We start from the raw sequence: 12045 nt of genomic DNA, 5'->3' as shown, positions 1-12045 counted from the left end.
TTTCTGTAATTTAAGTAGATTTCGTTTATTTATTTTTTTTTGAAAGAAAAGCAGATAGTTTTTCATTTTACACTTTCTTCTAGGTGCAGCCTCTTGGTGTGATGGAATCAAAATCTAAAGTTTCTGCTTTCTAAGACATTTCGTTTTCGAGAGCTTTCGAAGTCCAGGAAGCCAAAAAGAAGAAGAAGAAGAAGCAGAAAAACAAACTCACAAACGCGAACCATTTTCTAAAACCCCAATTTTTCCAACTCAAGTGGCCTTCAAACGAATATTTTCTAATAAGAACTCAAAACCAAAAAAAAGAAAAAGTACTTACATTTTTAGCAAGTAATTTGCCATAAGTAAGATGAGCGGGTACATGATCTGGCTTCGCACTTAACGCAGCCTTAAACCAACGTTCCGCTTCTTCATGTCTTTCCAGCCTTGTCAGGGATTCACCCAGTAGGTTGTACAGAACCTGAAATGGAAATGGTAAGATGGAAATTAATATTTTACTTGGAAAATACAAAAAAAAAGAAAAGATATTTTAAAAGAACAAGAACAAAAACTACTCAAAGATAGTACAACAACAATTTAAATTATACAAATTTTATAGTTGAAGCATCAATCCAGATAAATATAAATTAATTTTTAAGGCGCCACGGTAGCCGAGCGGTTATATGCTAGACCCGCAAAGCTAAGATGTATTGTTGGTTTAATGGGTTCGATTCCGGGTCTTAGGCCTTGTATTTTATTTAATGGTTAATAAAAGAAATTTATAGTAAAGTATGTTTAGGCGGTTATAGACTAGACCCGCAAAGCTAAGATGTTTTGTTGGTTTAGTGGGTTCGATTCTGGGTCTTAGGCCTTGTATTTTATTTAATGGTTAATAAAAGAAATTTGTAGTAAAGTATGTTTAGGCGGTTATAGGCAGCAGCATTTCCACAGCTTTCCGGGTCTGCTGAACTTGCCCCTTCACTTCCTTATCGAATGCTCTGAGCAGTGACCTCCCAGATATTTAAATGATTTTACTTTCCTTCATTTTCTTTCAAGCATAGATCATCTTCTTCATTTCTGACTTGCTGTAGTTAATTTCCATTTCCCAGGCTGGGTAAATTTCTTATAAAAAGCAAAAACATCTACACGAGAGATGTTACAAAAAAAACTTCAGACTATAAAATACCAAGATGAAAAAAAATTTTTTTGTTTGCTTTTGTTTTGAAATTAAAGAATAATAATTATATCTAGACTAATTTGACTTTCATAACTAAAAACTAATTCCAGTTTTAACAATTTAGACTCCCGCTCCCCCACAAACAAAATAGCCGAGGAGGAGGTTCTTTGGTAGAGCGTAATGGTAAAACTGATCCTTAGTGGAACACAAAACCCACGGGGTGTCTGCCAGAGAAAGCGCCAGCGCCATTATGAGTTTATAAGTTATTATACTACTAAAAGCTCCCTGTGCTTACAACGCCCACGCGCTTGCTGCTCTCTATCTCACCATGGTGAATACCTTTCTTCTTTGTCGGCTGTACTAGTGCCTAAACACCGCTAACTTTCCTCTTCAGTTCGCAAAGCCTCCTAGCACGGGGAACTTGTTAGCTTGCTTTGAAGTGAAACTTCTAACTTCCCAAAGTAAAACAGTTTGTTTTTAATTTGAGAGATCGTCTCATACTCCGCCTCCAAGCGCCACTAACTATCTGTCTTTCTCATATACTACACACAGTAGGCAAGATTTTTGGCGAGAAATTTTTGTAAACCAAATAGCCTTGTTCAGCTTAAAACCTGACGTTACCAGCTGACCTTTTTTTCCTATTTCAAAGTTGCTGAATATTCTGTTTTATTCTGTTTTAATGCTAGCCGTCTTTCCTCAAGTATAAGCACAATATTGAAATAGTTTTTCCAACGGAAATAAATCTGCTGAGCGAAAAATAGTCACTAATTAAATTAACCAAGAGTAACAACACTTTCACAACACTGCAGTTGGCATGTAACTTGTAACCTACAAGTAGTTGTTGACACGATACGATATTATTCATGTTCACCCCAAAAACTATAAAACTGAATTCAGCGAAACTGAATACTTCCGATCTGCCAATTTGCTTAAAATGTTTAATCATTATTAATACTTTAGGCGCCACGGTCTGTAACGTCCAGCCCTGCTCTAGTAAATGGTTAACTAAGAATAAGAAGCACTTTTTTCGATGAACCTACGCCAGAATTCCGACTTTTTTCACTGTTTTTTGAACTCATATTGTGAACTAAAGACGACACGGTCTGTAACATCCAGCCCTGCTCTAGTAAATGGTTAACTAAGAATAAGAAGCACTTTTTCCGATGAACCTAGGCCAGAATTCCGACTTTTTCCACTGTTTTTTGAACACATATTGTGAACTAAGGACGACACGGTCTGTAACATCCAGCCCTGCTCTAGTAAATGGTTAACTAAGAATAAGAAGCACTTTTTGCGATGAACCTAGGCCAGAATTCCGACTTTTTCCACTGTTTTTTGAACACATATTGTGAACTAAGGACGACACAGTCTGTAACATCCAGCCCTGCTCTAGTAAATGGTTAACTAAGAATAAGAAGCACTTTTTTCGATGAACCTACGCCAGAATTCCGACTTTTTTCACTGTTTTTTGAACTCATATTGTGAACTAAAGACGACACGGTCTGTAACATCCAGCCCTGCTCTAGTAAATGGTTAACTAAGAATAAGAAGCACTTTTTCCGATGAACCTAGGCCAGAATTCCGACTTTTTCCACTGTTTTTTGAACACATATTGTGAACTAAGGACGACACAGTCTGTAACATCTAGCCCTGCTCTAGTAAATGGTTAACTTAGAATAAGAAGCACTTTTTTCGATGAACCTAGGCCAGAATTCAGACTTTTTCCACTGTTTTTTGAACACATATTGTGAACTAAAGACGACACGGTCTGTAACATCCAGCCCTGCTCTAGTAAATGGTTAACTAAGAATAAGAAGCACTTTTTCCGATGAACCTAGGCCAGAATTCCGACTTTTTCCACTGTTTTTTGAACACATATTGTGAACTAAGGACGACACAGTCTGTAACATCTAGCCCTGCTCTAGTAAATGGTTAACTTAGAATAAGAAGCACTTTTTTCGATGAACCTAGGCCAGAATTCAGACTTTTTCCACTGTTTTTTGAACATATATTGAGAACTAAGGACGACACGGTCTGTAACATCCAGCCTGCTCTAGTAAATGGTTAACTTAGAATAAGAAGCACTTTTTTCGATGAACCTAGGCCAGAATTCCGACTTTTTCCACTGTTTTTTGAACACATATTGTGAACTAAGGACGACACGGTGTGTAGCATCCAGCCCTGCTCTAGTAAATGGTTAACTAAGAATAAGAAGCATTTTTTTCGATGAACCTAGGCCAGAATTTCGACTTTTTCCACTGTTTTTTGAACATATATTGTGAACTAAGGACGACACGGTCTGTAACATCTAGCCCAGCTCTAGTGAATGGTTAACTAAGAATAAGAAGCACTTTTTCCGATGAACCTAAGCCGGAATTCCGACTTTTACCACTGTTTTTTGAACATATATTGTGAACTAAGGACGACACGGTCTGTAACATCCAGCTCTGCTCTATTAAATGGTTAACTAAGAATAAGAAGCACTTTTTTCGATGAACCGAGGCCAGAATTCCGATTTTTTTCACTGTTTTTTGAACTTAGATGATAAGTCACGTACAATACACTTTTAAAAAGCTCAACCATCCCCTAGCCCCCCCAAAAGCCCCTTTAATCGGCATTTTCACGATAAAAGTTGCGGAACTATGTGCAACCAATATTGGTGCCAAATTTATTGGGAAATGGACCCATTTCCATGAAAATGTATTAAAACTGGGAAATCGATTCAGGTAAAGTGGCATCTCAGGTTAGCCTGTCTTAATCTAAAATTGTCTTTTCCCATGGTGGCACTTAATGGACATGTCAGACGCGCTGATATCAAATGTTCCTACGAGTCACTAAAAGACTAAAAGAATCTAATAATTGAAATGGCATTTTCGGTCAGACAGTTTCCTTAAAATTTGGTATTCTAGTTACATTACTTATTCTTATTAACAGCAATTAAGTAATAAGTATTGTGTTAAGGTCCTAGTACTTTTCATGGACATGCCTGACCTGGAATCCGCTTGACTTAAACGGAAAAAACTAAACAGACGATTCAAACTTCTCTACAGACTTCTTAACAAACAATCTAAACTCTCACTACAGAATAAACGACTTATCTGCACTATGATACTCAAATCTGCCTGGACTTGCGGATCGGCACTTTGAGGCTCAGCCAAAGCTTCCAATATCTACAGAATTCTATCTTTCCCATCAAAAACTACTTACTTACTACTTACTTTGTGTTAAACTCTACCTTACACCGAGATCTCCTTGTTCCCCTATGTTTCTGAAGCTGCACTAAGTTCCACGCCTCAATTTCCTTACCCCCTCAATTTCCTAACTTACTAGCAATGTCAGGAAATCCTCCAAGACGCGGTTGAAGTGTCGGGAGTCCATGTGATCTTCTTAATGGAGTAAAGTGAAATGGCTCTTGGAAGTTTTACCGTTGGGTCATGCTACTCATGTAGTTGTATGTATAATGTAGTATAAGCGTCACTTGTTGCAGAAATATACTGCAAGGGGAGAATCCCTGCAAAGGGAGAAACCCTGCAAGGGTTGAAAAACAAAAAAATATTAAATCATTAGCGTTGAATTTAATAAAATGTTGCCTAGGCTAAACGATAGTGCTGCTAGAAAGTGAGGAAAATGAGTTTCCCAAGGGCATGAACAGTAAAAAACTAAAAATAATGAGATTGCTAGGAGCTATACGCACGGAAGATAGGAGCTATAAGTACACGATAGCCACTTCTTGCTCCCAGGCCGTAACCGGTTAGCTCTCATTCCGGTATAAATAATTTCGCAATGAGAGTGTGCAGATGCATTTCACCAACCTCTCTATACGTAGCCGTTTCCTTTATTTGTTAACTATTTCCGAAGTGAGTGGAGAGCGGAAGGCGCTCCTCTATTTTATGATTCCCCTAGGGGTCATTTTCTTTCAGTGAAAAGCTGTTAACACTTTTCCTCTATTAATAGAAATGGTGCATATTTTATTCGCATATACATCCGATAAGGTTATATTAATTATTTTTGTTCAAACTAAATTTTCTCTACTTCATTTCTTTGTTTTAACTTAAATTTATTTTTAATTTATACATTTCTTTGTTTTTTTGTCTACATAAATTTATTTTTCTTTCAGTCAACCTATAGGTAAGTGAAATTGTAGTCGTGCGGAGTTTTCGTAGGAAATATTCGTTTTTTAAGTCACCTGAATCAGAACTGGATTTTACTAATTGAGATGTGTGTTCTGTCTGTGCCTGTGGTGGTAATCTGACTTTAAAAAAACGCCACAAACAAACAAATAACGTATAATTCTTTTTTTTTGTTTGACGCGAGAATCCTAGAAAGCAATGCTTCCGGCCAATTTCTAACGATAACAATACTTTCTTTGATAGTAGATAATTAAAAGGAAGTAAGACAAAACAAAACGAAGTACAGAAAACTTGTAGATAACAAAAGAAACAAAACAAATCAAATAAACAATGTTGATTCTATATCAATTTTAATTTAATAACATTATCTTTCGATGTTAAACATAACAAATGAACACTAACATTTAAACTATCGATCAATCTTTGTAATTGAATATTTGTTTCAGGAATTAGAAATAATAAAAGTTTAATGTGATGTATAGAAAGGGGGAATTCGATTAGTTGGAATTTTATTACTTAATTATTAAATACAGAGTAAGAAGGAAAGAACTAGTTTATTATCTATAATTATCGATTATTTTATAGTTACTTTATTCCTTTATTATATTGTTTATGGCATTATAACAATAAATACTAATTATTAATATTAAAGATGTAATTATCGAAGTACACCTGAAACAGTTGGTAGTTACTTTAATCGTAAAATTAGTACAGCTTTTGGAAACTGGATTAAATAATATTTAAATGTAGTAATAAATTTGATGAACTAGATGAATTTCTGATGATAACTAAAGAACACCAAACAATGGGCGAGTGTTGGTCTAGTGGTCAAGAGCGTGGCTTTGTGAGTGAAAGGTCCCTAGTTCGAATCCCGCGTTTGGCTACTTTTTTATTTGTTAGAAAAAATAGTTTATTACGCACCCGTCTACGACATCTAATTGGTAGCTGGACAAAGTGAATGGTTTTAATTATTGGAACTTTTTGGAAAAGATAGCATTACTATATTTTAGTCATCATTGGAGAGTGATGCATTGATATGAAACCAAATACGCGATTCCGGGGGACAAAAAGGAGGCGAAAAGGTAAGGAGCATTCTTAGTCCAAGAAGTGGATTAACCATTTCTTCAGAGATCTTGATGTTCTTATTACATAAAAAGCTGTTTGTTACATCCCAAGAAGTACTTTGCTATGAGCCGGAAAGAGAGAGGAGAGTTAGAGTGAGAAAGAGAGAACAAATTTCCGGTACTAACTCATTTAGGATATCAAACACGATCACAACACTTCCGCTCGCCAACACTGAGATAAAATTAAATTAATAAAAATAAATCACTATTTTGAAGATAAACATTTTAAAGTAAAATATGAATCCTACCTGAGGCTGATAATGGGCCGGCCTGATATGAACCGCTTGGGTATATACGCCCACCGCTTTATCATATTCCCCCTTATCAGCGTACATCCGGCCAAGATGTATTAACGCTGATACTCTCGTTGAATGATGCGTTCTGGGATCTTTTACCCCATTACCATCAAGCTGGGAACATCTCACTAGCACAGCTTCCGCTTCTTCAGCTTTACCTCTGGAGGCTAACAATGTACCCAGATTGAGGTGTGCCACTGTAACAGAAAAGAAACAAGAAAAAATGATAATAAAATTTTAAAAATTGGATCATAAAAAGTATTGAAAGAATTGATAAACAAATGAACAAATTTAAAGGTTGACAACTTTTCGATATGTTAGAGGCATGATCATGATTCGTTTTCCTTTATAACTTGGACAAAAATGCAAAGAATCGATTAAGGACATTAAACAGATCGAGACGCGTCAACATCTGAGATCATTAGAGCTTTTTACAGTGCAACTCTAGTCTCCGGACGGTATTCGTTTGTTACAGACTGAATAGAGGATTGAAAAGAAGCTCCCAGAAAGAGGAAAGCTGAGAGATGGTAGCTGGATTCGAATCCGCATGAAAATCCACTTAGCTTATCTCTTCCTTATATCTATATTAATATCTTAACATCCCATCTTTTCAGGAAATACTATCAAGAACCCCTTAGAACCCAGCTTAAGAAACCCGTATCCCTTAAAACCTCAATGCTACCCAAATTTAAAAATTCTCTAAGCGTGCAAATACTTCTCCTTAAGTTCATAAATACTCTACGCGCCACGGTAGCCGAGCGGTTAGAGGCGAGACCTGCATAGCTAATATGTATTGTGGTACTGGGTTCGATTCCCGGTCTTAGGCCTTGGATTTTATTTAATGGTTAATAAAAGAAATTTATAGTAAAGTATGTTTGCTAGTCGCCTCCGTCCACGACACCTAGTAAATGGTAGTTGGACGTTAAGCTCCGCCTGAAAAAATAGACGATTACTTTACTTTACTTACTCCAAATTCTTAAGCGCAATTAAAATATATCTCTTAGTTTGATAAAAAAGCTTACAACAGATATAAGTTTAATTACCTAGGTAATATGGGCCCTTTAACAGACAATATCTGTAGGGGTTAGGAGTTCCTTTAAAGGCTAGACAAACCTAAAGGTCAAGTTTGATTGAATCCTGTTACACCTCATTTGCACAAATCCAATTAAGTCTCACCATTTAAGGGGTAAATAATCAACACTTCACTATTCTAGATTCATTGTGAATAAAATTACTGTAAACATATATATTTAAACTATAAATTACTATAAACAGTTGTTAACTATACTTATACTTAATGGGTGTATACTTTAGAGGAAAGCATAACTTCATCCTACTTTAAGAATCCGGCTAGTAGAAACTCCCGGAAAACTCAGTTTCCCCTCAAATAAGTAGAAGCAAAAGAAAATGATAGCTTTTCCTGATAATTGTGGCAATAAGGTTTCGAAGAGACATTCAAAACTTATAACCAGTTGATGTTGATCACGAAATTGTTCTATTTTGTGAATATCAATTTCTGAACTTTTGTGATAACCCTAGATCTCAAATCCTTTTTCGATCTGAAAATGGGCTCGAATACTACAAGGAGAAAGTAAAAGATTAATCACTTATAAATGCAGTTAAAAAAAGTCATGTGAGTTATCACAGCCGTTTTATTTTATTATTTTATTTTAATTTGATACCCATTGAATAATTATTCTAAATTAAAAATATATCTACATTAGAGTAAAGAGAACGCATGCGACTCATTTGCGATTTGTTTCATATGATTTTTGGAAATAGCAGTTATTCGCTGCTAAATATCTTATTAGTTTATGTTAATACAAGCCAAGACGAGGGTCAGTGAATTCATCCTGTTACGACAGATAGAAGATCCCCAGCGTTCATGGATCTTCTAAAAATCTTTCCAAAGATATAATAACCAAGTGTATGGTGCAAAAAAGTTAAACAATCACACTAGAGGTGATAAGCATAATCACGATCTACGTAATAAAGATGATATATGCATACCTTACAAACGACTAGTAGTGATGTCCAATCAACTTTGCAGTGTCATGTCGGCGAGAGTATTTAATAAAATTCCCTTAAGTGTTAGACGGTTAAGTGAGAATCATTTCAAACGAACCATCACCCGTTTTTTGATGAGGAACTGCTTTTATGATATAAAAGAATGGAGTGATGAACATTTCAAACAAGACTGAAAGTTTTAATATACGAGGTGTGTTCAAAAAATAAGGTGAATTTTCATTTTTCTCAAAAAATATTTATTTATTCATCGATTTTTATTTGGTCTCCTTCAAAGTAGTCCCTCTCAGATATAATAGATTTGTGCCAGCGTTTTTTCCAATCCTCGAAACAGTTCTGATATGCACTTTTTGGTATGTCCTTGAGCTCTCTCAGCGATTCGGTTTTTATCTCCTCAATCGTCGCAAAACGCCGTCCTTTCATGGGTCTCTTCAATCTTGGGAACAGGAAAAAGTCACAGGGCGCCAAATCTGGTGAATACGGTGGCTGAGGCATGATAATGTCATTCAACAATTCCTGAGCGATGCTCGTGCGACGGTTTTTTTTTTTTTATCAAAATTCAGCAATTTTGGAACGAACTTTGCTGCCACACGCTTCATGCCCAAAATTTCAGAAAAAATTGCATGACATGTGCCAACCGATATGCCGACATCCTCAGCAACTTCTCTAATTGTGATTCGACGAGTCTTCATAACAATTTTCTTTACTTTCTTAACATTTTCATCGGTTGTTGATGTACTGGGGCGTCCAGGGCGAGCGTCGTCATTCGCATCTTCTCGACCTTCTGTGAAAAGCTTGTAACACTTGTAAACCTTTTTTTGACCCAGAGTACTCTCACCGTACGCCACTGTCAACATTTCAAGTGTTTTTGAGCACTTAATTCCATTTTTTACACAAAATTTGTTGCAAATTCGTTGATCCATTTTTGTCGACAGAAGAAAATCGCCGAATTCGCAAAACACTTGCCTTATTTATGCCTCTCACAAACAAACTAAACATGCTATATAGCTACAACTTTGAAAATATGTTCGAGACAAGTGTACCAACATAAAAAAAAAAACATTCGTAATTCGAATGTACGTAGCCCGCGAAATTTGAAAATTAACCTTATTTATTGAACACACCTCGTATAATATAAAGTTAGTTTTAATACACAGTGTGAAGTCCGTTATTCTAGATTAGTGGCATATAGTTGTTATTGTTCTTCTTATGTTTGACGTGCCTTTTATATTGTATTTATGTACACAGGCAAAAAATAAATAAATAAATAAAATAAATATGTTACAACATTTCACATAACTACAATCTAGGATAAAATCACTTTATCAGTATTCACGCTCATGGTGGGGGACAGTTTTTAGCTTACAAGGAAATCTATGTAGATTTTAGAATTTAAGCACTATCAAAGTTTCCTTTGAGCAGAACATGAAACAAAGTTTCACAAAGAAACGAAGTGTCTTTCTTAATAGACATCAAAAGGTTCTATAAACCTAAACCTCCAAACCTAGTACACATAGCCTTCATATGTACACAACATGCAAAAAACAAAAACGCTCAACTAGGTAGTTGGGACCGTTATTAATATCTGGATAAGATTACTTGTGCAAAACTTGTTCTATATGAATGTGTTTAAATTTCCAAATTCTTAGTGGGCCTTTTCAATACATTGACTATTAGTTGTGATCTTTTTCAACATTAAGCCAAACTTGTAATTGCTTTTAGAATAGAAAGTTCTATCTATTGTTTTAAATATAAAAAGGTACAGCATTTTTTGTTTTTCTATTTGTTAGAGGAGGAACTCTTACATTTCAGTTTTCAATTTAATTTCAATTTCAATTTAAACAATGGTTAAGGAGGGAAGAAATTCTGGAAGACTTTTAAACTGCCAAAAACCAATCAGAAAGGTTAGTACAATCATCCTCTTTGGGGAACTTGAATCCCCAGCGTGTTTACTTAAAATTACACCCCGAAAGAAGTAGCTGATGAACGCAGGCTACTGGGGATGTTGGGATCACCCCGGGCGATTCCTGAGCACAATACCACCGTACACATTCATTGCAACAGTACACCCACATTGTTCTGTTAGAAGTGAAGAACACACTTTCAATACATTTACTAGGATGACTTAACACTAGAAAGGTAGCGCAAATCACTTATTGGACTTCTGGACAACGAAGAAATCCAGAAATAAGGACGCTGTCTGGGGATCGCCAGGGCATGCTGTCTGGGATCGCTGTCTGGATTCATTTACTACAAATCATCAGTCATCAATCGTAATAAACGCTGAAGTAACATGATTGCTTCTAATAGAAGATTAAAGCAATCCAAACAAGAACAAAAAAAAACGTGTTTATACATAAAATTCAGACGGGGCTGTGATTGTAAGGTGCATGTGCAGTTAGAGTTAGATATTCCTTCATAGTTTCAAACCTATTCCTAGTTACCAAAAATAAACTTTAAAATTGATTTGTGAACAAACAAAGCAATCAGAAATCTAAACCATGAACTAACAGTTTGGGAAGAAGATTATCTCAATGTTTAGTGTACTGTATTCTAAGATTTTGGGTTCGAATCTCGTTGATGGTCCTTAGATTTCCTCTTCTTAAGAAGCTTATTACAGCTCACTCGTTGTCCGTAACAAGAGCACCGGCTGGAGGTCGGCTATGCACTAAATAAGCTACGGGCGCAAATGACAGATGTTGACGTAGTTAGGGAATGCGCAGTTGGCCGCTCCATTTGTATTTTTTTTCCACCAAAATTGCTGGAAGGTTACAAATTTTTGGAGCATGTGCATCTACTGGAACTAAAATTAAAAATCAAACTCAAAACAGTATTAAATCGCACATGCGCACTAAATAATCACCAAACCCAATTTACTAATCGATCACAAATTGCCCGATGATACCCACAAATCTAAAAATGAATACTTCTTCTACTTTGGATATCCAGTAAAACGGATTGTCTGCGTAGAAGAAAACCGGAAGAGAGAATGGCAACAGGTTTTTTCTCGTTGACATAGACTCCGTTACGCTAAAATCCAGTCAGCACACAACAGCACTAATCTGATGGTAATTTTACAATTGGTGACACTGGAGGAAACGGTGATTGTAACGTTTAATTTAAATGTTTAACTGAATCGATTTGCCACCTTCATTCATCGCTTTAATAAGATCTCTTTGCTGCTTAAGTTCATTGTTGCCATTAATTACATATCGATTGAGTGGCTTAATGGAAAAATGTCGATTCTCAATTCCTGGGTTTTTGACATTCTGAAGTTAAAAAAACAGTTGATAACTTCCAAAATTCATTCTGTAATG

General features: G+C 35.8%; 1 protein-coding gene across 2 annotated transcripts in view; it reads right to left on the bottom strand.

Moving 5' to 3' along the window:
- The window catches only part of Tmtc2 (Transmembrane O-mannosyltransferase targeting cadherins 2), a 549780-nt gene that overhangs the window by 46663 nt on the left and 491072 nt on the right, over positions 1 to 12045 (bottom strand). For both annotated transcript variants that reach the window (XM_074133413.1, XM_074133412.1), the window contains 2 exons: positions 6656 to 6900; positions 317 to 457 (listed from right to left, as the gene is read on the bottom strand). In XM_074133413.1, the coding sequence (XP_073989514.1) occupies positions 317 to 457; positions 6656 to 6900 (386 nt within the window). The remainder of the gene's footprint in view (positions 1 to 316; positions 458 to 6655; positions 6901 to 12045) is intronic.

The sequence above is a fragment of the Rhodnius prolixus genome, unplaced genomic scaffold, assembly GCF_049639745.1.
Source record: "Rhodnius prolixus isolate KJV_2025 unplaced genomic scaffold, Rpr scaffold_10, whole genome shotgun sequence".
Lineage (NCBI taxonomy): Eukaryota > Metazoa > Arthropoda > Insecta > Hemiptera > Reduviidae > Rhodnius > Rhodnius prolixus.
Note: the sequence above shows the minus strand (reverse complement) of the source record. Positions and strands in the feature narration are given on the sequence as shown.